Genomic DNA, 26,582 nt, shown 5'->3' on the forward strand with positions numbered 1-26,582 from the left:
TCAAAGGTAAACGCAGATTACTCAAACTCTGGCCAAAGTAATATAAACTAGCCCTATACACTGATTGGTTCTCTGCATATGGGATCCCTGGAGGGGACAGACCTGGAGTCACTAGTCAGTTGCGTGCTAACCTCTGCCTGTGTTGCAGCAGCAGTTCTAAGAAAGTTGATTGGAATTGTTCAGTGGGGAGAGAATAAAATACAGTAATGTGGCCAACTCCCAGCTGGAGGACTGTCTAGTTCTAGTCACCTCCCCCTAATTTAGGTGGAGCACAGATTTAAAAGGTTGAGTGAAGAGCAGTATGGTCAATCAGCAGGGTGGTGGTATATACACATGACTGAATTTCAAACTCTAGGATTATTTAGGCTGGAAAGAGTTGAAGGGGACTTTCGTGAAGTGAGCAGTTATGAATAATTCACTGAGTATGAGTAATTTAAAAAAGTGAAAGTGAAGACTACTTTACACAACATATAGATAACCTTTTTAATTGCTGGAGAAGGAAGGATCAAAGACAGTGGCCTTATTAAATGGACAGTATCAGTACAAGACTTTTTGAACTGTAAAAGCTAAGACAGTTTAATCAGTCATCAGTAAGTAGAGAAAAAGCATTCACCCCACTGTTCATGCTGTTTAATTTTTATTTTTTACTCAGGTTTGATAGTTGTTAGAAGGTATTCCATTTCACTTCTTGGTTCCCATGTGCTAACTCAATGCTGTTGTATTTGTGCTTACAACAGCACTGCAGAGGAGTTATACCACTCTTGTCTCTCCTTTATACCAAGTAGTATGTTACAACTACTTTTGAGAGCACCCTAAATTGTCTCATCAAGTATAAATGCCACAATGTCTGTTTTGTGTCACCAGACATTGTACAGTACAGTGAAATAAGAACCAAACCTCTTGGGTTAATAAAAGTACTCTTCTGCATTATTGTTTAGATATTAGGAAAAGCTTTCTAACTAAAAGAGTGCTTTAATGCTGTAATAGGCTCCTAAGGAAGGTTATGGAATCCCTATCAGTCCAACAGATTAGACTAACACCTATCAGGGGTGGTCTAGGTTTACTTGGACCTGCCTCAGTTCAGGGGGCTGGACTTGATGACTTCTTGAGGTCTCTTCCAGCCCTACATATCTATGATTCTGTGATTTCTGTCTAGTGCTGGAGAATTAGCCTTAAGAGGAGTTTCTTCAGCTCTTTCAGCTCCCAGTTATACTATGTGTAAAAAGCTCAAGTGAATTAGACTTCTAAATCGACTTTCTATATGAAGATTGACAGGCAAGTGCAGACTATATCGCTATATTGACTTTGTTTTCATGTAGCCTGGCTAGCTGTGCAGTAGACAGGAACTGTTGACGTGATTTGTGGACTGATGAATGTTCCCTAATCTTATTCCTTAATAGCACTTTATCTGCAGTGGAACTTGACTGACTGCATCCTACTCAGAAATTTTCAGATTACAGTAGAATCTCGATTTTATGAAAATCAACCTTATGATTAACTGGTTATGTGAACCATTTTTCTGCCACCAAAGTCATTTTTCTGCTGCCGAATGTGACTTCAATCCTTCAACCAAAGTTCAAACAGCTGCACGGGTTTGAAATGGCTGAGAGATGTGGTGACAAAGATGATATGCAGTTCTATCAAACAAAGAAAAATCAGGCATACTGTATACATTTATCATTTGTATCAGTGAAAAAATAATAAATTAACTTATGCACCATGTGTCCTGTAAGTTTGAAATGTTTAATTTTATGAACTTTCACATACCCAGGTAATTCACAGAATAGGTGATCAACTGTCTTGTTATGAACATTGAGCCAGATATGGCTCAACAGCAGCCTGGTTTTGAACTAAATCACTGTTCCCAATTGTAGAAGTGGATTGAATCCATTTCTGTGATTGCTGTCCTTTGTGGTGGTTTCATTGGCATTGGGTCTGCAGGTAATTGGTATTCAGTAAGGGTCAAAAAAGGTGATAGAAAGAGGTGACTTGATGGAAATCTAACTGTTTAACCATAGGATGGTGCTATTTCTTGGTTGTATTTCCCAAGGCACTAGCTTCCCAAAAGGACTCAGAGGTTTCCCAAAATAACACACCTGACTCTTGATGTCTGTACCCATGAGATGGACATATGTATTTGACTATTGAGTAACCAAGGGTTCCATCTGGGTGGGAGATAGTTGCATGTGCCTTTGATGGCACACTTTTGAAGCGTTTTTGAATGTGGAATTGATGATGTAAGATCACACACAAGTACTTCAGTTGATGATCATTTGACTGCTAGAGAACATTGCTGAAGGCTCTCATCAGCAGAATGATTTGACAGACAAGAACATACTAACTGAAACTTGTAAAACATTTCAGACTGATTCTAGCCCCAGGATTTAGACCTATTAGCTAGAGGTTAATACAAAATAAGATAGGCATCTACAGTGGAGTTGCATCATAGGCATATTTAATGTATGCAATTTTAAGTATACGCACTCGGCAAAAAAGAGAAAAATAACAATTTAAATACTGTACCTGTAGTGCGGGTGATACAGCCACCATTCCACTCAATGAGTGTTTGACTATACGCGATATTTGCCTTACACGCTGATTTCAGAACCTAACCCCTGTGTAAGATGCGACTCCCCTGTATAAGGGCCAGGACAGCATCTGATGGGAAGCACTTTATCTGCTGAGGTGGGGAAGAAGACTTTCTTTTCAAGGATGTCCTTGTACTCTGACTAGGGCACTATTTATTTCATATGGTGTCCATCTTGAAGACATTTGGTTATTGCAGTAACGAGGGCCATGTAAGGGACTTTATTCTTCCTCCCTCTACACTGCCCAGCCTACTGACTATTGGGGGATTCAATACTTCTTCCTCTCTTTTCAAGTCCTGTTCCCATGTGAATAACACCAATGTTTACTTTTGCTGCCACTGATAATGTTCCTGCATATTAGCTGTGGTAGTGGTACGACTTTTATTATAGCTTCACTGCTGTCTCTAAAGATCTGAATAAAGCTGCACTGATTCTGAGTAGAGCTAGATTCAGGAAGACAGACCCTTCACCAGAAAGGAATACGTATTTAGGAGGGATGAGCTTTTGCTTCACAAAGCTCAATTCCTTAAAAGTAGCTGAAATTTAACAGGTGTCTAGTTTTTATAGATTTTAAAGCCAGAAGGGGCCATCTAGTCTGACCTCCTGCATTACATAGGCCGTATAATTTCATCTAGTTATTTCTGTACTGAGCCCAATAACTTGTTTGAAGCATATCTTCCAGAAAGGCATCCTGTGTTGCATTGGAGAATCTGCCATTTTCCTTGGTAGTTTGTTCCAATGGTTGTTAATAACCCTGCCTGTTCAAAGTTCTACAAACAAAATTCTGCAAAAAACTTTCAGGGTCATAAGAAAGCGTCGGATCCTCTTGATTTTTTTTTTTTGTTGAAGTGTCTGCATTTGATGAATTCTGTAATTGCTACTTTATTGGCAAGTTAAGGATAATGCAGTAGGTTAAGTGACTTCCTGTGGTCACACGTTTGAAGTTTACAAATGTGCTAACATAACTAAAAATTCAGGTGATATACACAGATTGTTATTTCAAATTCTCCTGTGGTAGCTCCACATCAGTTTGCTTCCTACCCTCCATTGCTGTCTCTTCATTTTTTCCTTTTACACTCTTTCTAGGTGACCCACTCCCCTCTCATGATGTTACCAGTAATACTCAGATTTACTGCTCTGTTTCCACCCCTCTGCTCAGCCTCTCAACTCCTTCTGGATGTTCTGTTGATGTCTCAAACTCAATTGATTAAAAATTAAACCTCTCTTCTTTGCTTCCAGTCCCTCTATGCATCCTCATTCCTTGGCTAGCCTTCCACTTCCTACTCATCTGGGTTTGCAGGCATGGTGTCCTGTAACTCTGGTCTCCTGATCAGTCCTGTTGCTTATTTGTCATAACCTTAATCAGTCTGTGTGTTACTTACCACCTCCCGTTTCTCTATCTTTGTCCGTGCCTGGGTCATATCTAGCATTAATTACTGTAACATTGTCTTCTTTTATCCGTGTCTCTTCACTTCTGTGTACCTCACAGTCCATCTAAAATGTTGCTGCTGCTCCAGTCATACCATTCTTTCACCCCTCCCTAGGCAGATCCCTTCATTGGCTTTCTATCTCAGTACATCAAATTCAGGCTTTTCGCCCCTGCATTCAAGGCTCTGCATGACCTCAAGCTGTCTTGTACTGCATCTCTGCTTTTATCTGCTCCCATTTTCCCACCCTTTGGTCTGTCCAGTTCTGTAAACCTTACTTCTTCCTTGACATTGTCCTGAACTTGACTTCATGCTTTTCATGCTTGTGTTCTTCCTCCTCTTAAGGTGCATGTGAAAGGAACATCTAAAACAAATGGCTTTAATCTTTAAAAGTTGAGCATCCCAAGGAGCTGCTTTCCCAGGCAAATCAAATAGCAGTAGCCTATATAAAGGGCACAAATAAGAAGTCTAAGGGCTGGTTTCCTGTACTATATAGGGCTACAATATTTACTTAGCACCATAGGTGTGTGTGGCGTTATACCATGGGTAAACATATACATATAAATAACAGGAATTCTTGTGGTTAGTGGGAAATAAGTGAGACAGGTAGCTCAAGTGCAGTTGTTTATTACTGCACTTATCCCCTGATGTATCTAGGTAGCTGCTTTGAATGCTTCTTAGACTCATAGACTCATAGGTCAGAAGGGACCAATATGATCATCTAGTCTGACCTCCTGCACAAGGCAGGCCACAGAACCCCACCCATCCAATTTTATAACAACCCCTAACCCAGGACCGAGTTATTGAAATCCTCAAAATTGGTTTGAAGACCTCAAGCTGCAGAGAATCCACCAGCAAGCGACCCGTGCCCTACGCTGCAGGGGAAGGTGAAAAACCTCCAGGGCCCCTGCCAATCCGCCCTGGAGGAAAATTCCTTCCCGACCCCAAATATGGCGATCAGCTAAACCCTGAGCATGTGGGCAAGACTCACCAGCCAGCACCCAAGAAGGAATTCTCTGCAGTAACTCAGTTCCCATCCCATCCAACATCTCCCCGCAGACCATTGAGCAGACCTATCTGGTAGTAATCCAAGATCAATTGCCCAAATTAACGATCCTATCATAACATCCCCTCCATATACTTATCAAGCCTTGTCTTAAAGCCAGAAAAGTCTTTTGCCCCTACTACTTCCCTCGGAAGGCTGTTCCAGAACTTTACTCCCCTAATGGTTAGAAACCTTCGTCTAATTTCAAGTCTAAACTTCCTAATATCCAATTTATACCCATTCATCCTCGTGCCTACATTAGTACTAAACTTAAATAATTCCTCTCCCTCCCTAACGTTAACCCCCCTGATATATTTATATAAAGCAAGCATATCCCCCCGCAGCCTTCTTTTGGCCAGGCTAAACAAGCCAAGCTCTTTGAGTCTCCTTTCATAAGGCAGTTTTTCCATTCCTCGGATCATCCTTGTAGCCCGTCTCTGAACCTGTTCCAGTTTGAATTCATCCTTCTTGAACATGGGACACCAGAACTGCACACAGTATTCCATAGGTGTGCAGTATTTTTATATGGAGAAGTGTGGTGTCTTTCTCATAGTAGAATAACTGTATTGGTCTGCACGTGGAAAACTGGGAATATACCCAAATGGTTCTATTGGGAACTCTCCTGTAACTAACCTACACTCTACAGATATTTCTCACTTGTCAGTTGCATCCCAACCCTGTCCTTTACAGACCTGGGGACCAGATTGATTTCCTGCCCAAGGCATGGAGTGATTCAGTATGCTTTATTTTGAACAACTAGGAATTAACCTGGATTCTCTTTATTGTTAGGACTGTCAGGATGGTGGATAAGAATATTTACATTGTCCAAGGTGAAATCAATACAGTGGTGGGTGCCATAAAACGCAATGCTCGATGGAATACTCACACGCATTTGGTAAGTTTACTTGGGTTGGTGAGATCTGTCTGTGTTATGAAGAACCTAGAAACTGTAAATTTTAATAAAATCAAACCTCTTGTCTCCTCAAACTAAAGCACCCTACAGTAGTTTTCTAGGTAACACAGGAATAATAATTTGCTATGGTTTGCTACTTTAGACAGCTTTGACCTTCTATCTTTATGTGCTTGTAAGCATGTATGTTGTATTGGTGAGCACTGAGAGATGAAGCTGGAAATCTATTTCCCTATGGACTGGAAAAGTGACTGAATTGGGGATATGATTATACATCCTCGCACTCACTTTAACATTTTATTCAGACCTTTGTAGGAATCTCTCCTGGTGTCACAGGGGGTGTTTGAAAATACCGCCTGTTTCATTTTAACATCATTTTTATGTGCCTTTTGTGTTCTGTCGTGGCTGACAGTTTAAAACCACAAGAGCCAAGAAACGTAAATTTGGGGCATAGAGTAAGTTAATAAAAATGGGGCATTTTTCACCCTTTGTGTGGTACATTGTCACTTTATCTTTTTATGTCTGTTTTGTGACTGCTAGCTATGCCATTGACTGAAATAATATTTCAAAACCTGATTTGTTAAAAAGATCACTAATGCAAGATTTTTGGTTCACATGATGATCTCAGCCAGCATTTCAGTTTAGCAGTGTAATGTGTATGTGGTGTACTATATTTGTTACGCACTGTAAAATGGCACATGAAACGCAGATGGTTCTAATCTAGCATAAATGGCTCTAATCTCAAACGGCAGGCCTTTTTGCCTTCTTAAAAGCATTCCTTCATTAGTGCTTGGTGCCTTCCAGTAGGAGTTGTGGCTGTATATGCATGCAGCTTGGAGGAACCTCTGCCTGTGCTCATAAAAATAGATATACTAAATTATGGCTGTAGGAAGTAGCTACTCTGGTAACTTTCTTACAGTGGCTCTTTTTTCAAGTTACTGTTGCAGTGCCAAGTATTTTTGGTGTGTTCCCATTATAAATCACTCTGAGGATTAAATTGGTTCATAAGGATTTGCTATGGGTGTTAATGTGGCATATATCTACCCTGAACTTTATTGAGTAGTGGAAAGCAAATCAGAATTCTTTCTTAACGACAGTAAAGCAAAAACAGAGTGCTGAGTCTTGAGAGGGCATTCTGCTCTTGACACCCAAGCTATACAGCAGTGGAAAATTATAAAGGAAAATTGAATACTTTCCCCAATCTTGATGGAATAAGGAGATTGAAACTAATGAACCCAACCTACCTATCTTCCCCTCTTTGGAAAATCTCTCAATACGGCTTGCCCTGAAGGAAAACTAAAAGGAGATGATATCTTTGTCTACCTGGCATATCTTTTTTTACTGTGTGACTTAGGTATCTGTCTGTCTCATTAAGTACTTCCTTTGTTTGTGTAACCTGTAGGATGAAGAACGGGATCCCCTGCTGCACAGCTTTAGTTTATTGAAAGAAGTGCTAAATACCATAACCGGTAAGTGCACATGTGCACTGTGCAGGTATGAATATACAGTATAACATGTGTAAATATGGTATGTCTGTACCTGGGCACAAATATAGCCTCTTATGACTGTCACTTTTTACCCAAGGATCAGATATTTAGTAATGGAAAAGCACCAACACGTACACCCATTATAGAAAATAGTAAATCGGTCCATAAATAGGGGAAATGCTTTTTTACTGGGAGTGTGCACACATGCTTATGACTAATCACATGCCATTTATGTGCTTATACCAATTACTCAAACATCTTGCCTGTGTTGTTAGACTTTCATCCACCTGAGAAACGTTGGTGTCAAGCATACCTGCTTGTTCTGAGGTATGGTATTGCTCTTAACTTTTTTTCTATAGCATTGGCTAATGAATCTCTGACCCCTTGAAGTTATTTCATGACCATATGCTCTGAGCTTTAGACCAACAGTTTACCCTCTGACGATCTGTTTTTTATATATTGTGTTGTGTTTATACAGTACATGTGAGGGGTGCTTCAAAATATATTTCTGTGCAATCTGTAGCCAATGTACCCATGCCTCTCTGTTCACCCTGATCTGTCTCTATAATCCAGTATGTTTGTAGTATTATATGAGATCAGTGCATAAACATATGTAGTCTTTCTGTCCAAGCTGTGATAAATAATATATGGAGATATATATCCATCTCATAGAACTAGAAGGGACCCTGAAAAGTCATCAAATCCAGCCCCCTGCCTTCACTAACAGTGTGTTTTATTCCTGTACGTAGTCATGAGTGACAGGAAAATTCTGCTTGGAAAGGAGCCTCCCATTGTTTGATTTCTTCCATCTCCCATCTCTCAGGACTGCAGGTTTGGTCACCTGCTGCCTGTAATTAATGGCAAACAGACTGCAATTTCAACATAAATCTCCTGGGTTCAGAGATGAAACCCCAGTTAGCCTTTTACTGAAGGGAGGCCAGCAGCTGTGATAGATGTTCCTGCAATGATTGCTAGAATTTCACTGTTGTTCTTTCTTCTTTCTGGAAGTGAACCTATGTGGATTAATTTCCCCGAGCTTTGAGAGGACAGGTCACTCTTATGGTACATATAAACCAGTCTGATAGGACCTGATTCTGAGCCGGAATGGATCATTGGTACACATTTAATGGGCCAGTAGCTCTCTGGAATGTGAGCTCTGCTAACTTTTTCTTCTGGAGCAGAATGTCTTCTCTGACTAACAGTGTCAGGGCAGTTGCATTACTCTAAGCTAGTCATGTGTCTCAGACTCACAAGTCAGGTATGCATTCTATTATATCTCACCAGATCCCATTGTCTCATGACTGAACGTAACAGAGAAGCAAACTTTGCAATATTATGCAATGGCTGCTTCACTACTGAACTCTGTCTAGAGCCACAAGAATGTTAAGCTTATTTTGAGCTGGTTTCTGCACATTCCCCCTGGTGGGCTTTGCTCAGTATTCTTTTGGCACTGAGTTTAGGAACCCACTAAGAAAGCAGTGTTCATTGTAACTCCAGGAGCATCATCTCCTGGCACTGAAGAGAGGTTATAGGAGTGAGTCATTGGAGAGCTATAATTCCTTCTTTTTTCATGACTATCTGCAGGCATTGGGGCTTCTGCTCTGTGTCTGGAGAACTTGCTTGGTCTTAAAAAAGAATCTAGTGTTAGCTTGTAGTACAGAAATTGTAGGTAGATAGGTTCTGCCCTGTTAACCAAAACATAATCGAGACATTTCTGAGGCATCATGTCAGAACCCAAAGTCCTTGAGCAAGTCGGTTTAAATACTTTGGAGCCTTCTGTCATCATCTAAGTTGGATGAACATACCCATTGCCTTAAGGACCATGGGAAGAACTACTTTCTGGAATCCCTTTATGCCTAACACCTGAAAGTATAGGGACATTCTGCTCCATTTCTTAGTTGTAAGAAGTGATTTCATACATTACAACTGCAATGGCTCTCACTTTAATGAGGCTGTGATTCTCTTTGAGGTGGGCCTCCTGAAGCCCTTTCCTGGCAGTAATTAGAGTAACAGACATTATCAGAAATGGTGTGTCAAGCAATATTGAAATTGAACTGGAGAGTCCTGATATTTTCATACAGTCACAATGAGTAGCTGGCAGGGCTTGGTGAACATTTGGGCACTGTCCACAATAACTTCTCTTGAATGAATTCAACCCAAACCACTAATTGCTCATTGTAAAGAGAGAGAGTTCCATGTGCTGAGTAACCCAGAAGCTTCCTGTGAGCTCCCGAGGGATTATGCAAAAATGGCCTGTGTTCATTCTGCCATAGTGGTGTCAAAAGAGTACCTGCTTGTGTATGACATGAGAGTGTGATCTCAGTTTGATCACAAGGTGCTCTCCTAAACCGGCAGTTTCAGCATCAGTGACTGCTCTGACTTTAATGCCTGAGAATAGGAGACGGATGCTTTGCCCAGCTTGACTGAGCCTTAGGTGTGCGATGGAATCCAAGCAGTGCTTTGTAGTATTGATGGAGTCTGCTGAAGGATGTCCACTACTGTGTTAAGCCCAGCACCTTCTATGGGCAGTGGGGCCAGAGCTTAGTTCTTGTCCAGACTTTCTTTTCATGTCTCTTTCATTAACTCGTGGAAGCACATGGCTTTTATATTTAAATTTATTCAAGCTGTAATCTTTGACATTTGAGTTAGCTTTTAGTACAGTTTTGCATTTATAGTAATATATATTATGTATTTTCTCAGTCCCCCAAGAATCCATTTTAATCTGTTCCGGATGCAAATTTCAGACTGCCTTGTCCCATCTCCCTTCTTGCTCTCCCCCTTTCCTCCCCCCATGGAGTATGTTTGATCAGGTGTGGCAGGAATATCCACTGTCAAGCTGCGCCCTTTATATTAGTCAATATTATCCTTCCCTCCCTCCCACTCCCTTCGTTCTCCTCTGGGTTTTACCAGTTGATTTATAATTTTGGAATTCTCATCGGAATCTGTAATACAGTTTGTTCATTATTTAACCAAAACCTGTTTAATGAGCAGAGAGAGGCAATGTAAATGTTAGGCAAGTTGCAGTGGAGTACCTTTTGTTCTCCTCTGAGCTGGTGGGTATTTAACTCTGTCCTGACTGTAATGCTTAAATACCCAAGCCTGGGGTGTAGAGGTGCACCCCATTGCCTCCCGCAGCTCAAGATTTTCACTTCAAAGGGTTGCTTTTCAGGAGTCAGTAAACTGCATAATACAGTCATAATCTGAGTTACCAACAATAAGGCCCCACTAGCTTGTGGGAGCCCATCTATTCACAAGATAAGCAGAATTTCAGGTGGAACCATGTTCAAGCAGACCGCTGAGGGTAGTGTCTGTAGAAGACTCTTGTTCATTGGGAAATATTAGTGATGTAGAGCATGGGATTTGTTAAATGTCTAAAGTTCATGTAACTTCCATAGCAAAGACCTCTTGTACTCCTTGGACCTAAACTTTGTGACGTGAGCCCTGGATTCTGCAGTAATTTGGCGCTGAAACTTAAACTGAAGCTGCCTCAGAATTTAAATTTTTAAAGATGGTTTATAATACAGTTAGTACAGTAGACCCAGTGCGTTCTCTTGAATGGTGTCCCTAACCTCTGTTAGCCAGAAGCTGAGAATGAGCGACAGGGAATGGATCGCGTCATGATTACCCGTTCTGTTCATTCCCTCTGGGGCACCTAGCATTAGCCACTGTTGGAAGATAGAATACTGGGCTGGATGGACCTTTGATCTGACCCAGTATGGCCATTCTTATGTTCTTCTGTTTAGCTTACTTTATGTTCTCACCTTTTCAATCATCATTTTTGCTGTTCAGTGTTCTGCAGATTTTTGTATTGATACACAGTTGCAACAAAAATATTAGGTACACAGAGGTCTTGGCAGTGGGTAGGGGGCATTTGGGGCTTTTGGCACATGGGGAAGTTTGGGAAGCAATCTGGGATAAGCTTATTAGCTGAACATTTTCTACTAAAATAGTCAATTTGCTTATGTAAGTCATAGTCTGGCTGGGTGTCTTGTTTTGCTAGGCACTACAAACATGAATGGCTTCATGACTGTCTCATAAACAAACTAGAGACAGAGCCTAGATGAACCTAATATAAAGTGGGTGCACAACTGGTTGGAAAACCATACTCGAGAGCAGTTATGAGTGGTTTCCAACAGAGCTGGAAGGGTATGTTGGTTGGGGTTCCACAGGGATCTGTCCTGGTTCCAGTTCTATTCAATATCTTCAAAAATTATTTGGATAATGGCATAGAGAGTACACTTATAAAGTTTGCAGAGGATACCAAGCTGGGAGGGGTTGCCAGGGCTTTGGAGGACAGGATTAGAATTCAAAATGATATTTACAAACTGGTGAAATGGTCTGAGAGGAAAAAGGATGAAATTCAATCAGGAGAAATGCAAAGTGCTAAACTTAATAATCAGTTGCACAAATACAAAATGGGAAATGACTGCCTAGGAAGGAGTACTCCAGAAAAGGTTCTAGCAGTTATGGCGGATCACAGACTAAATATGAGTCAACAATGTAACCCTGTTACATCCCAGAATGATTGCTTTTTTTGTATTAGCAGGTGTGTTGTAAGCAAGACACAGAAGTAATTCTTCCACTCTACACAGCACTGATAAGACCTCACGTGGAGTATTGTGTCCAGTTCCGGGTACCACATTTTGGAAAGATGTGGACAAATTTTAAAAAGTCTAGAGAAGAGCAACAAAAATGATGAAATGTCTAGAAAACATGACCTATGAGGAAAGAGGGAAAAAATTGGGTTTGTTTAGTCTGGAGAAGAAAAGACAGAGTAGTAGGGTTGCCAACTTTCTGATTGCAGAAAACTGAACACTCTGGCCCCACCCCTTCTCTGAGGCTCCATCACCCACTCACTCCATTCCCCTCCCTCTGTCACTTGCTCTTCCCGACCCTCGTTCACTTGCTTATTTTCACGGGGCTAGGACAGGGGGTTGGGATGTGGGAGGGAGTGCGGAATCTGGCTGGGGGAGTGGGCCTGGGTATAAGGGGTTTGTGGTGTAAGAGGGGACTCAAGGATGTGACAGTGGGTTGAAGTGTGGGGGGAGGGTGAGGGCTCTGGTGTGAAATCAGAGATGAGGGGTTTTAGGTGCAGGAGGTGTCTCTGGTCTGGGACCGAGGGGCTTGGAGTGTGGAAGGGGGTGTGGGCTCTGGGAGGGAGTTTGGGTGTGGGAAGGGGCTCAAGGCTGGGGCAGGGAATTGGGGTGCAGGAGGGAGTGCAGGCTGCATGCTCCAGGAGGGGGCTCAGGGCTGGGGCAGGAGGTTGGTGTGCAGGAGGAAGTCTGTGCTCTGGGCAGCACTTACATCAGGCGTTTCCCACAAGTGGCTGGTATGTCCCTGTGGCTTCTAAGTGCAGGAGCAGCCAGGGGGCTCCATATGCTGTCCTCGCCTGCAGGCATTACCCCTACTGCTCCCATTGGCCACGGTTCCCAGCCAATGGGATCTGGCACTTGGGGTGGGTGCTGCGCATGGAGTCTCCCTGGCTGCCCCTGCGGCTTGGGGTTACAGGGACATGTTGGCTGCTTCCAGGAGCTGCGTGGAGCCAGGGCAGGCAGGGAGCCTGTCTTAGCCTCGATGCGCCACCAACTGGACTTTTAACGGCCCAGTGAGTGGTGTTCACTGGAGCTGCCAGGGTCCTTTTTGACCAGGCGTTCTGATCGAAAACTGGACGCCTGGCAACCCTACTGAGGGGGGACAACAGTTGTCAAGTACATAAAATGTTGTTATAAAGAGAGTGATAAATTGTTCTCCTTATCCACTGAGGATAGGACAAGAAACAAAGGGCTTAAATTGCAGCAAGGGAGATTTAGGTTAGACATTAGGGAAAAACTTCCGAACTGTAAGAGTATTTAAGCACTGGTACAAATTACCTAGGTGAAATCTCAGTTGTAGAAAGGTGTTTTTTTTTTTTGTTTTTTTTTAAGAACAAGCTAGACAAATACCTATTAGGAATGGTCTAGATAATACTTAGTCCTGCTTCAGTGCAGGATTCTGGGCTATATGCCTTATTGAGGTCCCCATCCAGTTATACATTTCTATGATTCTCTGTCCTGAACCACCTACACATAAACAGTGACAATTAAGCTTAGTCCACAGTAGTGAAACAGGTTAGAGCCATAGTATAGACAGGGCTTTTGAGACATGAGCCTTATTTACCACAACTTAAACTTAGACCTGCTTTTCAGTAAGTTGAACTTAAATGCTGGTAGCAATATATCCAAGTGCCGGAGCCTTGGCTACATTGGAGCTTCCGCCAGTTCTAATGTGGGTTCAGCCGAACTGGTAGAAGCCTTTATTTGAAATCAAAGACAATTTCAGTCTACATTGGGGAAACTTCCAAGGTAAGACCAGTTGAGTTGAATGGAGCAGTTAACACAGTTAAGAATGATGATTTCAGGCTGACAATGAACTCGAGACATTAATGCTATAGTTTGCTATGGTTTGTGCATAAAAATGTTTATCCTTGCAACTTTTGTGGCTGTTTAAGTCGTGGGATGCTGCTGATAGTTGTAAAGCTTGAGCAGAGCTGTAGCTACTGCTGTATGTCTCCTCCTTTTGGAATGAGTTATGAGTGGTACTCTATTCTAAAGGTGCTGGCTTGTAGCAACCTGTGCTTATCAGAAACAACCCATAAGGAAAACTGAAATTGATAGCACTGCTTGTCACCCAATGCTTTCCTCGCTCAATTCTCATAATCGGAGCAAGCTAGGATTTTAATGAATGAGTTGCTTCTTAATGCTGTGTACAGTGCCTTGTAGGCAGTCAGTTCCTGTCCTGAACTCTCCTGCATAGAAGAATCTTGTGCATGTCAGTGGTGTAGTGGGAGAAGCAGGTGTCTGTGGAAATTGTGTGCATCAACTCATTTAAATAAAGGCGTATACTGGATAAACACAGCTGTAAGAAGGTGCCTGTTGGAGTAGGGGGCCATGAGTGCCATGCTTGGGAGGTTTGAGTCCCTTCATCCTCTAGGCCCAGGAGTTCTGAGTTAGAGTATTTCAATGGAAGCTGCAGAGTGAGCCATTGGAAGCATTCTGACTTCATGCACACTCATGAAATTTTAAATGAATGTATGTATATCAGGGTCAGAGGAATCTCTCCATGGCTTATTTCAGACAAGAAGCTATTGAAAAATCTCCATCCTGAGGGAGTTAGCTGGGTGCAGTTAAGAGCTGGCTAAAGGTCAAACAGTTGTAACCATAAGAGAACCTTTGCCCAGCCTGCTAATTTAATACATTTGTGGTAGCCATCAGTTTTCTGGTACTGAAATTGGATTCACAACTCACTTTCTCATGTCTCAACTTTTTATAGAATCATAGAAATTTAGGGCTGGACAAGACCTCAAGAAGTCATCACAGCATAGGTGGCTGGATTTGATAGGACCAAGTGACCCTAAACCAGTAGTTTTCAACTAGGAGTCTAGGGGCCTCCTAGGGGGGCCATGAGCAGGTTTCATAGGGGTCAAGCATGGCCAGTGTTAGATTCACTGGGGCCCAGGGCAGAAAGCTGAAGCGCCAACACCTGGGGCTGAAGTCTGGGGCCCTGAGCCCCACCACCTGAGGCTGAAGCTGAACTGAGCTTCATGGGGGCCCTAGTGGTGTGGGGCCCCAGGCAATTGCTCTGTTTGCTACCCCCTAACTCTGGCCCAGTTGTTTTGGCACAGGTAGGCTGTGGAGTTTTCATAGCATGTTGTGAGGGCCTCAGAAAGAAAAAGGTTGAGAACCCCTGACCTAGACCATCCTTGACAGGTGTGTTTCTAACTTGTTTTTGAAAGCTTCCAATGATGGGGAATCCATGAGCTCCCTTGGAAGCCTATTCCAGACTTAACTACCTTTTATAGTTGGAAAGTTTTTCCTAATATCTAATCTGAATACTCCTTGTGGCAGATTAAGTCCATTACTACTTGTTCTACCTTAAGTGGGAGTCCAAATATGTGCTTGAGGGAGGCAAAGGGTCAGAGAGTCACGTGCAATAACAGTGCAGAAATTCTGTCCTGGTTTGGAATTAATTTCAAAAACATTTTCTGAAACCTTAGTGTTGATTCAGCATTTAAAATCTAGTAATTTACGACAGCAAAAATGAGTATGTGGATTTGTGACATAGGTTATTTTGATTCTTAGTGCAGTTGGACTGTTGCTAAACAGAGCATGGCCATTTAGCTATGGCACAGTTGGAAGTGGTTGATATTGGCAAGAAAAATCCCTTTAAAAGTTTGAAAGTTAGATGACATGAATTGCCTCTGATGGTATTTTGCCATCTCTTGGTGGTTTGGTTTCAGTCAGCAGTTATAAGTGATAATTCATTCTATTTACTATTGAAGTTCTGACTTTCTGCAGGAGGTTAGTGGGCTTCCTTTCTTGATGACTGGTCTCAACTAAACAGTGATCTAGGACAATTTCTTGTATTTATACAAACGTCTGCAACGTTAGTGCTGCAGCTGAGTTAAGAAGAGGCGGGAGACTTGTACTTTTCAAGGTAACTGTCTACACCAAGGACATTGACTGGTATACGCCAGTCAATGTAACTGAAAGTAATGAGATGAGTCTGAGCAAGTGAGGACTTCCTAATGGTAAGATGTATTTAGATGTATTTATGTTTTCCCAAGAGTAGGGATAGAAGAAAGCACTTTGTTTAGGTCGTTTAATATTAAACTGGAAGTACTGTACTTGAGAATAGATGTGGAACTGGTCCTTTGCAGACGGAGACCTATTAAGTCATCTGACCCGTCCCTTGAAATTATGAGGCTTTGGTTCATGTGATGAGGATAGGGATGTTCCATGAACCTTCTTAAATGTAAAAGCCAGAAAAGAAATGCAAATAATTAGGCTGACGGGTTAGTCTTAATGGGGCTGTTGTCGTCCCTTTCCTCTCTTCTTGCCTCATCTTTCCTTCTAGCTCTTCCCTTTCCATCCCTTAAAATCCTTCCTCGTTTTCATTCCATTCTGGCCTCATCACCGCTAACTTCTGAACAGCCATAGTGTAACTTACAGGAACCAAATCAGGGACTTTAGGAAAGATGAATCAGAAATGCCCAAATCACAGAGTAAAGTGCTGTAGAAATTTCATTGAATAGGAGTTAAAAATTCTTCTTGTACCTAAAATATCTTTCCCTGCTGGATTATCTAAGGTGAATCTACCCCTCATATATTACACAGAAGCCTGAGCTGGGGATGCTTCATACTGGTGGCCTCCTCACATACACTGTCTTCTCTTTCCCCAGTATTGGACATTCAGTGGGTACATGGAACACTGCTCATTTTGCATCTACACTTAATAGATTATTCCATATGTATGTAATAAGGAGAATAAATGGTAGGCAAGGCAGCTGGTATTTTGTCTTTGCTCTTGTTGAAGAGCTGTAGGCCTGTGGATACTCTACTCTTCTCTGACCTGTTCAACCTAAAGCTTGGGCCAGCTGGTCTCTGTTCCTCAAAACAAGAAAAAAGGGAATGAGTCAACTGTTCCTGATTGATGTGAAATTGAAATATGGGAGAGAGAGGGGAATGCTGATTCTGTCCGAACAGTTCCTTACAGAACCTGTAATGTTGTTCTGTTTCATCACACCAACAGCAGCATTTCTAGAATGAATTGCAGCTTGTGTATACAGTGGGTGGATATTAATCCTTGTGCTAGTAACTATTTACATAATTGTTACAAATGAGTCTTGAATGTGCCAGAGTTAAGGTTGCCAATGCCACCTTTATTTGGTCTCCTTGTGCATATGCATTATGATATATGATCAAATAACACTGCTCTACGGCCAAAATGCTTCTGAAATAAATGTAGTCCAACTTTACTAATTCTGGGTCATTGAGAACGAAAATGATGCTTAAAATTGTTGATTGGCTCTAGTTTTCAAGATATGCTATTGGGTCAGTATATACGACCCTTGACTTGGGAATGGCGGAGGAAAAGTGAGTTATAAAGGGAAGGGATCTCAAATTAAACCAGAAATGACTAAAATACATCTTTGACTGGATCTATGAATAAATCAATGACTGGGTTTGGACAGTACTTGCTTTTGAGGCAAAACAATGAATGATGCAATCTGAAGCTGGTATTGCGTCATACATTATATGAATTGCATCATGTTATTCCTAGAAGTCATGGATGATGCAATCATAACGAAGCTTACATCACTCTGCTGAGCAAATTGCCCTATATCAGCTCTAGAAATCATACAGTGTCGTGCTCTCTTATTTGTCAGTGTTTGATTTTGCAAAGGCACACATTTCTGTTTAGCCAAAGTGAGCAGAGATGCCTCGTACTTGTGTGAACAGTGCAGATAACTTCCTGCTATGTTTGTGGTGAAGTGACTTTTGCATCCCAAAAGCGCAGTATAACCACTATGGTTAAGAGAGCCTATCACCTTTATTTTGGCTTCAAAATTGGAGATCAGGACAAGAGGTGGGCCCCACACATATGCTGCAACACTTGTGCAACAAGTCTTCGCCAGTGGTGAACAGGAAAAGGAAATCTATGCCTTTTGCAGTGCCAATGATTTGGAGAGAGCCAACAGATCATACCAGCAATTGTTACTTCTGCATGGTGCCTCCAGTTGGGAAAGCTGTGTCAAAGAAGAAAAAGTGGACTATGCATTATCCAAACATTCCATCAGCTATACACCCAGTACCCCACGGAGAAGGACTGCCGGTTCCTGATGCACCAGAATCCTTCTCACTTGAGTCAGGCGAGGAAGAGAATGAAACTTCTGGTCCTGAGCCATCAATGTCACAGGACCCACATTTTCTCCCATCCTCCTCCTCCTCCTGAACCACACCTCATAACACAAGGTGATCTGAATGACCTTGTCAGGGATTTGGAACTACCCAAGAGTAAGGCAGAGCTGTTGGGCTCCAGACTACAGCAGTGGAATCTCCTGGTAGGCTATCAGGGCAAATGGAGCCCATCAATGCTTGCAGGCTATTGCTGGACAGTGACAAGAGATGCTCCATTTAATGAATACAAGAGACAAGCCAAGAAGCGCCGAGTAGACACTGAATAGGACTAAACTATGTACATAATAGTTGCCTTTTGTTTCATAATAAATTTTATTTATATAACCCTTTTGCTGATTTTTAAAGTGTTACATAAACAGGACAGGTGAAATGTTATCATGTAAAGCAACCATAAACACATGTATGATTAAAACTCTACTGTCTACACAATATACATAGACATAAAATATAAAAACTTAAATCTCTTAGAAACAGTAGCCAATCAGTTGTTTTAATTGTCATATTTGAATTCAGCACCTCAAAATACATAATAAATGTCACATTTTATCTCTGAAGCAGACGACTTCTCAAAAATTGTAGACCAGTGTAATTAGAGAGTGCTATTTTTTCCCACAGGACCCCTACCTTATTCAGTAGGGCAGAGGTAGCTCAGGAAGCAAATCAGTGTTGTGTAATGAAAGAGGCTGCTTGTATGACCTCCTTAATGATTTGTTGTAGAACTTGGAAGGTATGTAGTGAATGGCACAGGGGGTTCCAGGGAGAGGCAACGGTCTCTTGGTTAAGGCATTTGAATATCACTTTGGAGAGCCAGATCCTATCCCTGCCTCTACCAGATTTCCTGTGTGATGCTGGACAAATCACAAACAAAAATTTTCATAGGGGCCACTGATTGTGTGTTCCTCACTTTCTGAGTGTTCAACAGGAGACACCTGGAGTCTGATGTGCAAAAGTACTGAGCGCTCACTCTGTTCCAGCTGAGATCAATGAGAGTTCTATTTGAAACATAGAAAGAGCTATAAAAATACTCTGGGAAAAAATTGACTATAGTGTCCAAGCTGGGTGCCCATAACTAGTGGACACTTGACAGTTTTGGCTTTAATCATGGTTTTATACCCATTTTAAAAATGGAGAACTAATACCTCCCTACCTCACAAGAGCGTCATGAAGAGAAATTCCTTCATGTTTGTGAAGCACATAGAAGAGCCCATGAAGAAATCAATTTTGTCAGTGCAGGATTTGGATGGTGTGTGGTAAATCAGGCGTGGACCACACTAAATAATGAGGATAAGCAGACATTGAATTAGCTGCTCATTCAGTGAGCCTCATCCATCCTAGATTATTAGGGTTGGAAGGGACCTCAGCAGCTCATCTAGTCCAACCCCTTGCTCAGAGCAGGACCAATCCCCAACTAAATCCCCAAATGGCCCCCTCAAGGATTGAACTCACAACCCTGCGTTTAGTAGGCCAGTGCTCAAACCACTGATGAACTCAGGTTCTTATGGAAAAAAATAGTATGAGATTTTAATTACAGAATGCGTATGCACAGGCAACCTTTAATACTGGCACTTCCTGTCTTTTGTATTCCTTACTTTGTAATCTTACCATTCTTCTAATATAGTTTTTGGGATGTAATTAAAGAATGATGAGGGTGGATTAACACTGCAGTCATTTACCTTCCTATCTAATGGCTAATGCCTGGTGGGTAGTGGGAGGAGGCGGTGCTTTTGGAAGGAATTGTTTCCTGGCCTCTTGTCCTGCGGGACACTTAGGAGTTAGATGGACAAGCACTCCTGTCTGTTCCTTGGTAGACTTCCCACAGTATGGTGTTCTGTAACACCAGCCCTCTGTTATCACTTCAAGACTGGGCTCTGAAGAGCTGCCACATGTGCACAGCTCGCACTGACCCTCTCTTGTTCCATGCTTGTTGAGCAATTACTTTCCCACTTGTTGAGCACTCCTTTATTTTCTTCAGTTACTGTTTCTTTGTGAAGTGGGGCCATAAAGGGAATGGCCTAATGTACTGTACGTTAGAGGGGAATAATTGTGGTTTGATTTGGTGTAAAGGCTGGGCCAGATGCGATGCTGAAGTTAAGATTTCTTGTAAGTCATCCATAGGGGGTTTGTTCCAGGGCTTTGTGACCATGTTGTCTTTGTCTTGGTCACTGGAGTCTTGGGATAAAAGGGACTGTGGGTGATCGCAGATTCCAAAGATATTTGTATGGTACTAAAAATCCTCTGGAAATAGAAGTGTTCATGAAATTGTCCTGAATTCAATAGGGGTTCATGGAATACATAACTCTTCCCCTCTTGTTCCCTCCTCCTCCTCCCTTCTTGCTGGACATTAAAATTTTGCACATTGAGGATTAAACTTCAGTAACAAAGAAGTGTTTCCTCTCACATTCAATCAGGTAACAGAGGAGGATTTTCCGCTGGTGCATCATTAGCAGAATACGACATAATTTGTATGCAATATATTACCGTACTGGCAAGAAGTCCTGGTTCAGGACTCTGCTCCTATTTGTGTTAAGTGTTGTACAGAACACCAAAGAAGACAGTCCCTGCCCCACAGAGCTTCTAGTCCAAGCAAAGTGACATACAAAAGGTGGAAGCAGAAGGAAACAAATTATGCAATTTTTATGCACACTTAGAAAAGCAAGTGGTTAACCTCTCAACCTGACCATCATTGGCAGATTGCTAATAGGTGTTCCAGCAGAGGTGGGTTTGGAGGAGGGATTTGAAGGAAGAAGGTAGTAGCCTAATGGGTCAGTTAAGGAAGAGCACTCTGGTTGAAGGGCAGTGTGGAAGAAAATGCAGAGATGGTGTGTGATAAACTGACAAATAAGTAAGACCAGAGCCTGCAAATCCCATCAACAGCCAGCCAGTTAGTTACTTAAAAAAGATGGCTGTGGAGCTGTTGGTTAGCCAATGTAAAGCTGGCTTACACAAATTATTCTCTCTAAGGTGTTATATCTTGTGTCTCTGCTGCCCAAGTGCTGTGCGATGTCCTGAGAATTGCAGGGCAACTAGAGACCCTTTTTCTGTGCTCAAGGAGAATTTAATTTCTTCCCAGAGAATACAGGCCCTCCTCAGGCTAAGTTCTCCTCCAGGCCCACGAAGAGGTAACCTAAATCTCCAATCGATGACCTCATTTACAATGACTCCAAGTGATGTGCAGAATGGCAGGTTTGGGGCACATCTTGTGCATTATTTTAACGTAGCTTATAAGGGTGAGCACTGATGAGGTGCAGTGTAATAGGAGTGTGGATTGCCCAGTGGAAGAGTGTGAGTGGAGAGTGCAGAGTGGTAGTATAGATGCATGGGAGTGCATCAAAATATGGAACCCTGGTGTCATAGGTACCAAAGAGAAGTGAGTATGACTTTGGGGAATGCACTGAGAATGTGATATGTTAATAGAATAAGGAACAATTATACTTGAGTTAAAGACATGTAAATATCAGTGGGTCAGTAGGTAAATAAGTTTCATTATACAATCAAGTGGAATAACATGTATTTCAGGAAGTGCTTTTTATCTGCTTTTTGAGTTTTATCAAATAGTTGTAGTAGTTACTTTAGAAAATGTTATCTAAATCAGTATTTTTTAAAAGTGAGCTGCATCAGACATTCAGTTGGCCAATATGAATGCCTAAGCATTTGGAACATAAACTTCTGGTGGAGGCAAGTCACCTGCACTTCAAACCTCTCTTCAGCCTAAAGTCTTCATAGAATTTGTCAGAATATAAATTAGTGCTTGGGAGGTCCAGGCTCCCCATCCTGTTGTTGCACTACTAGACCATAGTGTCAGCATTGCTAGGATATAGTTACAAAACAGTGCAACCTTTCAGAAACCATGTGCCCAGTTTGCTCCGTGCAGCTGTAGGAACACTCGCATGATCAGAAACTCTTAATGTGTCATAAATAAGACGCTGCACAATCTTAAATGACACAGCAAACATCAAAACACTGCTCGTCTTTGATCCATTTTAACTTCATCTATTTGGAGTTTGTCATTAAAATGGCTTTTCTAAAACTCCTAGTAGCTTGTAGGAAAGTGACCTTAATTTATGAAACGCGTAGCAAGGGAAAGCCTGTCTGGAGTTGTAAAACTAGATTCTGTCTTGCTTTGATTCAGGTTTAGTAGTTATTTAAATATTAGCCACTTACGTTCTTTAACAAAATACCTTATGTTTACAAAGTGAAGTTCTGAATACACGGTTCGAAAATGGCCAGAGTAGTAGCGGTGGAGGCCAGGGGTGTGGTTGCTTGCTTTTACTGAACTCTGATTACATCCTTATCATGGCCTGTTCAAGGTTTGGAGTCCACTAGGTCTGGATATGAAATTGGGAGGAACTTTTGTACTAGAACAGAAGGGAGTGGTGGAGGTGTTCTGCAACTGACTGCAGTAAGGTCATGCAAGAGCTGTTTACATAAGATGCTTCATTAACTGCACTTAGGAGTTTGGATGTTCTTCAGGGCCGGATTAGACAGTTTATATTGGGCAATGATTATTCAACTCTGTGTATAAGAACTGAACTGGCTGGTGTGGCACCACAGGAGGAGACATCGCTGGCTGATTGTCCACGCCAATCTGATGTTTTCACATTACTCATTCAAGGGTAATCTGTATTTCTTCTAATGTTTAAATCTTACACAAAATAGCTGGGATTTCCTGCTCTGAGGAGCAAGTATGGTGACTCAGCACTCAGGTCTAGTAAATATTTTGAAAGTTTTCTCTCCTATACTCCTCCCCAACTCATCCACTCTTTAAAAATGCTTGCCCTTGCTGAATGGACTAACTGCTCATACATTAAATTACTTCTTAAATTCTAAAATGGTCAGATTACTGGTGCAAATTGGAAACCATGTTCCTGACACGTATTCCAGTGATGTTGTTTTTAAGGGACATTCTTGAACATAGTTGTTCAGGCATTTACCAACAGTTTATGATGAGCAAGCAGTGTCTGCTGGAATTTAAATATCTGTCTATTTTAAGAGTCTCTCATCCTAACACTGAGAAATTACACCCCCAAAAGCAATTTTTTTTTGTTCAGGAAAAAGTAATTGCTTATTGTGAGGCAGAAGACTCAGCTTACTGAACACCACTGTTCCCTGAGCCAGGCATACTCCTGTTGACCCAGTCATTGGTGCTGGTACACAAATGGAGGGGTAAGCAAAATCCTACCTTGTTGGCTTCTGCTCCACTAGGAACACAGGGGAAGAAATATCAATGTTTGCTAAATGGAAAAGGAGCATCTTGTCAGGGAAATATATGTTGCCTTTTAGTGTCTCAGAGGATGTTGGAAACAGTGGAGAGGAACAAATTAAAAGGCACAGCTATCATTTTATTAATTCAAAGAGATACTTGCAAACTTGGGAGAGGGAAGAGAACATTAATACAAAAAGCAAGTTTATTGGCCATTCCTTTATGTATTCCCTCTTGCTGCCAGTTCAGAAGGCTTCCTTTTGAATTAATTCTCCCTCTTAGTCTAGCTTCTCCTGAGGGATGCTTCAGAGACATTTTAGTGCTCAATTTATGACATCTTAGTCCTTTCCATGGTGTCAAAAAACAACAACATATCACAAGGACAGTCTGTTACTGCTTTTCTATGGCCTTCAGGAAAGGATGGAAGGAAAAAAAATTAAGGAATCCCCTGCTTTAAACCTTGATCTTTGGGAAAACAACTTGGCCCCCACTCTACAATTGGTTCCATGTTAACAGACCTCTTGTGGTTTAAGCAGGATCCCATTAAAGTCACGGGGGGTAAGAGGAGAGGGGGCTTAGAAATGGAGCTTATAGTAATAGAGATTTCTTTTGCCAGTATAGGTTATACCAGTGCACTGATCAGAATAATATAGGTCAATATAACTATCTACACTAGGGCTTTTGCTATCACAGCTGTGTCAGTTGGGGGATGATTTCCCCTCCCCCTCACTTTGAACTGACACAGCATTGTCAGCAAAAACTTAAATATAGCCCAAGCCTGGGGGTCTACATGTGTGCAGCTTGTGCTGATCTCAGTGCATAATCGGTGCTTTCAGGAAGGATATTATGAAAACTGAGAGGTGAAAGTATCAGTCCAAAAGAGTACCAGAGTGTAGTCTTAACTCTCATTTTGATGTATTAAAGGTCTTATTTCAGTCGGCTGTGTCCTGGGATAAAATTAAAGAGCCTTGTTTGGTAAAACTGCTTGAATTTAAAGTTAATTGCTGAGCACCCAAATTGTTGTAGTTAGGCAAAATCAACCTATCGTCAGTTGCATCTGTGTTCATTAAAAGGAATCAGAAAACCATGAGACTTTCCAGCATTTGTGTTCTCTCAGGCTTTTCCCTAGAGCAGAGGTGGGCAAACTTTTTGGCCTGAGGGCCCCATCTGGATATGGAAATTATATGGTGGGCCCATGAATGCTCACGAAATTGGGGGTTGGGGTGCAGGATGGGGTGAGGGCTCCAGCTGGTGGTGCAGGGTCTGAGGTAGGGCTGGGGATGAGGGTTGGGGGTGCAGGAGGATGCTCTGGGCTGAGATCAAGTAGTTCAGAGGGCAGGAGGGGGATCAGGGATGGGGTAGGGGGGTTGGGGCACAAGAGGGGGTCAGAGGTGCAGGCTTTGGGCAGCGCTTCCCTCAAACAGCTCCCAGAAGCAGTGGCATGTCCCCCTCCAGCACCTACGCAAAGGGGCAGCCAAGCAGCCCTGCATGCCATCCCGTCCACAGGCGCCATCCCTGCAGCTCCCATTGGCCACGGTTCCAGGCCAATGGGAGCTGCAGTAGTGGTGCTTGAGGCAGGGGTAGTATGCGGAGCCCCCTGGCTGCCCCTACACGTAGGAGCTGAGAGGTGGACATGCCGCTGCTTCCGGAAGCTGTGTGGTGCCACGGCACGTGCAGAGTGGGGCAAGCTCCTTATGTTGCTTCTTCGCTGGAGCGCCAGAGCAGGGCAAGCCCTGGACCCTGCTCCCTGGTGGAAGCTCAAGGGCCAGATTAAAATGTCTGAAGAGCTGGATGCGGTCCCCAGGCAGTAGTTTGTCCACTCCTGCCCTAGAGCTATAAATAAGGTCGCTCGTATGGCTTTCTTACACTCATAATCAGTTTTTAGTAACCAGTGTTTACTTCCCAAGATAACCTGTGACTCTTCTTTCTTTTTCTTTAACCTGTGTTAATGAAATAAAGCTTATCTGTCTTAGGCCGGGTCTACACTGCAAATGTACATTGGTATAACTACTTCTTTCAGGAGTGTGAAAAATCCGCACCCCTGAGCGTGATGCAGTTATACCAGCCCAACCCCTGTTGTAGACAGTGTTGTGTCGACAGAAGTGCTTCTCCTGTCAGCACAGTTACTGCCTCTTGCGAATGTGGATTAACTACACTGATTAGAGATGCTCTCCAGTCAGCACAGTGACGTTTTCCCTGAAGTGCTACAACGATACAGCCACGCGACTGCTGCGTTTTAAGTGTAGACCTGCCCCTAAATACTAGTTTAAACAAATGTGTGTATAAAATTTCTCAAAGTTCTCATCTTCACTGCAGAGTTAACTCTAGTTGTAACTCAAGTATTACTCCTAACTAGAGTCTTGTCCGCATACAAACCCTTAACTTGAGGTGGTGCTGCTTTCAAATTTCAAGTTGACTGGCCAGTCAGGAGGCTATAGGCCACATCTCAAATTATCACAACGTGTCAGCTGCTAAAACAATCACTCTGTGCAGCTAGAGTGTTAATTTGCAGTGTGGCTGCCCTCGCTTGAATTAGTCTAACTCAAGATAAGTTAACTCTGTGGTGAAAACAGCATATATAATCTTGTGAAAATTAATGAATAATATTTTAATAAAACATTCTAACAATCTAGTTCAGATTGGAGTAGATCATTAGACACTATTAACATGTGGTTCTCAGGCAACAGAAAACTAAAGTGAAATAATGGAGAGAAACCACTATAAAATTCTCTGGAATATTTATTGTAGTGATAGATTAGAAACTGACCATTGTTACTGTTGTATTAAAGGCACAGTCAACTGAAGTGACGATTTTAAGTACTATTAATATGTTACTAATAACCCATTAGAAATCTCCAAGTGAAATTTTTCACTCAGCTGTCCTCAGTTTTACAATTTGTACTTTTTGTGGCACTTCTCGGTTATATGGAGTTTCACAGCCCATCCTTATATTTGTTATGCGTGGGCACTGGTGCACATGAATCACACTGGAAGGTCACACACTAGCTCTCCCTCCAAAGGAACAACAGGTGACAATACCAGCTGTTCAAATCTGTTAGATGTCTGAATTTGAGCATCTGTAGACTGGTATTAAATTATAATTTTCACCACTTTTCACCTGACCCTACTTTGCAGCAGTCAGCATTTCTTATGCAAACATCTTTCACAAGATACTGGTTTTTCCCCTCA

At 42.1% G+C, this 26,582-nt stretch overlaps 1 protein-coding gene across 10 annotated transcripts in view; it reads left to right on the forward strand.

Moving 5' to 3' along the window:
• GBF1 (golgi brefeldin A resistant guanine nucleotide exchange factor 1) overlaps positions 1-26,582 on the forward strand; it is a 177,431-nt gene that overhangs the window by 1,422 nt on the left and 149,427 nt on the right. For all 10 annotated transcript variants that reach the window (XM_030571052.1, XM_030571055.1, XM_030571054.1 and 7 more), the window contains exons 2-3: positions 5,850-5,955; positions 7,373-7,439. In XM_030571052.1, the coding sequence (XP_030426912.1) occupies positions 5,860-5,955; positions 7,373-7,439 (163 nt within the window). In that variant the 5' untranslated portion in view covers positions 5,850-5,859. The remainder of the gene's footprint in view (positions 1-5,849; positions 5,956-7,372; positions 7,440-26,582) is intronic.

This window comes from Gopherus evgoodei, chromosome 7, assembly GCF_007399415.2.
Source record: "Gopherus evgoodei ecotype Sinaloan lineage chromosome 7, rGopEvg1_v1.p, whole genome shotgun sequence".
NCBI lineage: Eukaryota > Metazoa > Chordata > Testudines > Testudinidae > Gopherus > Gopherus evgoodei.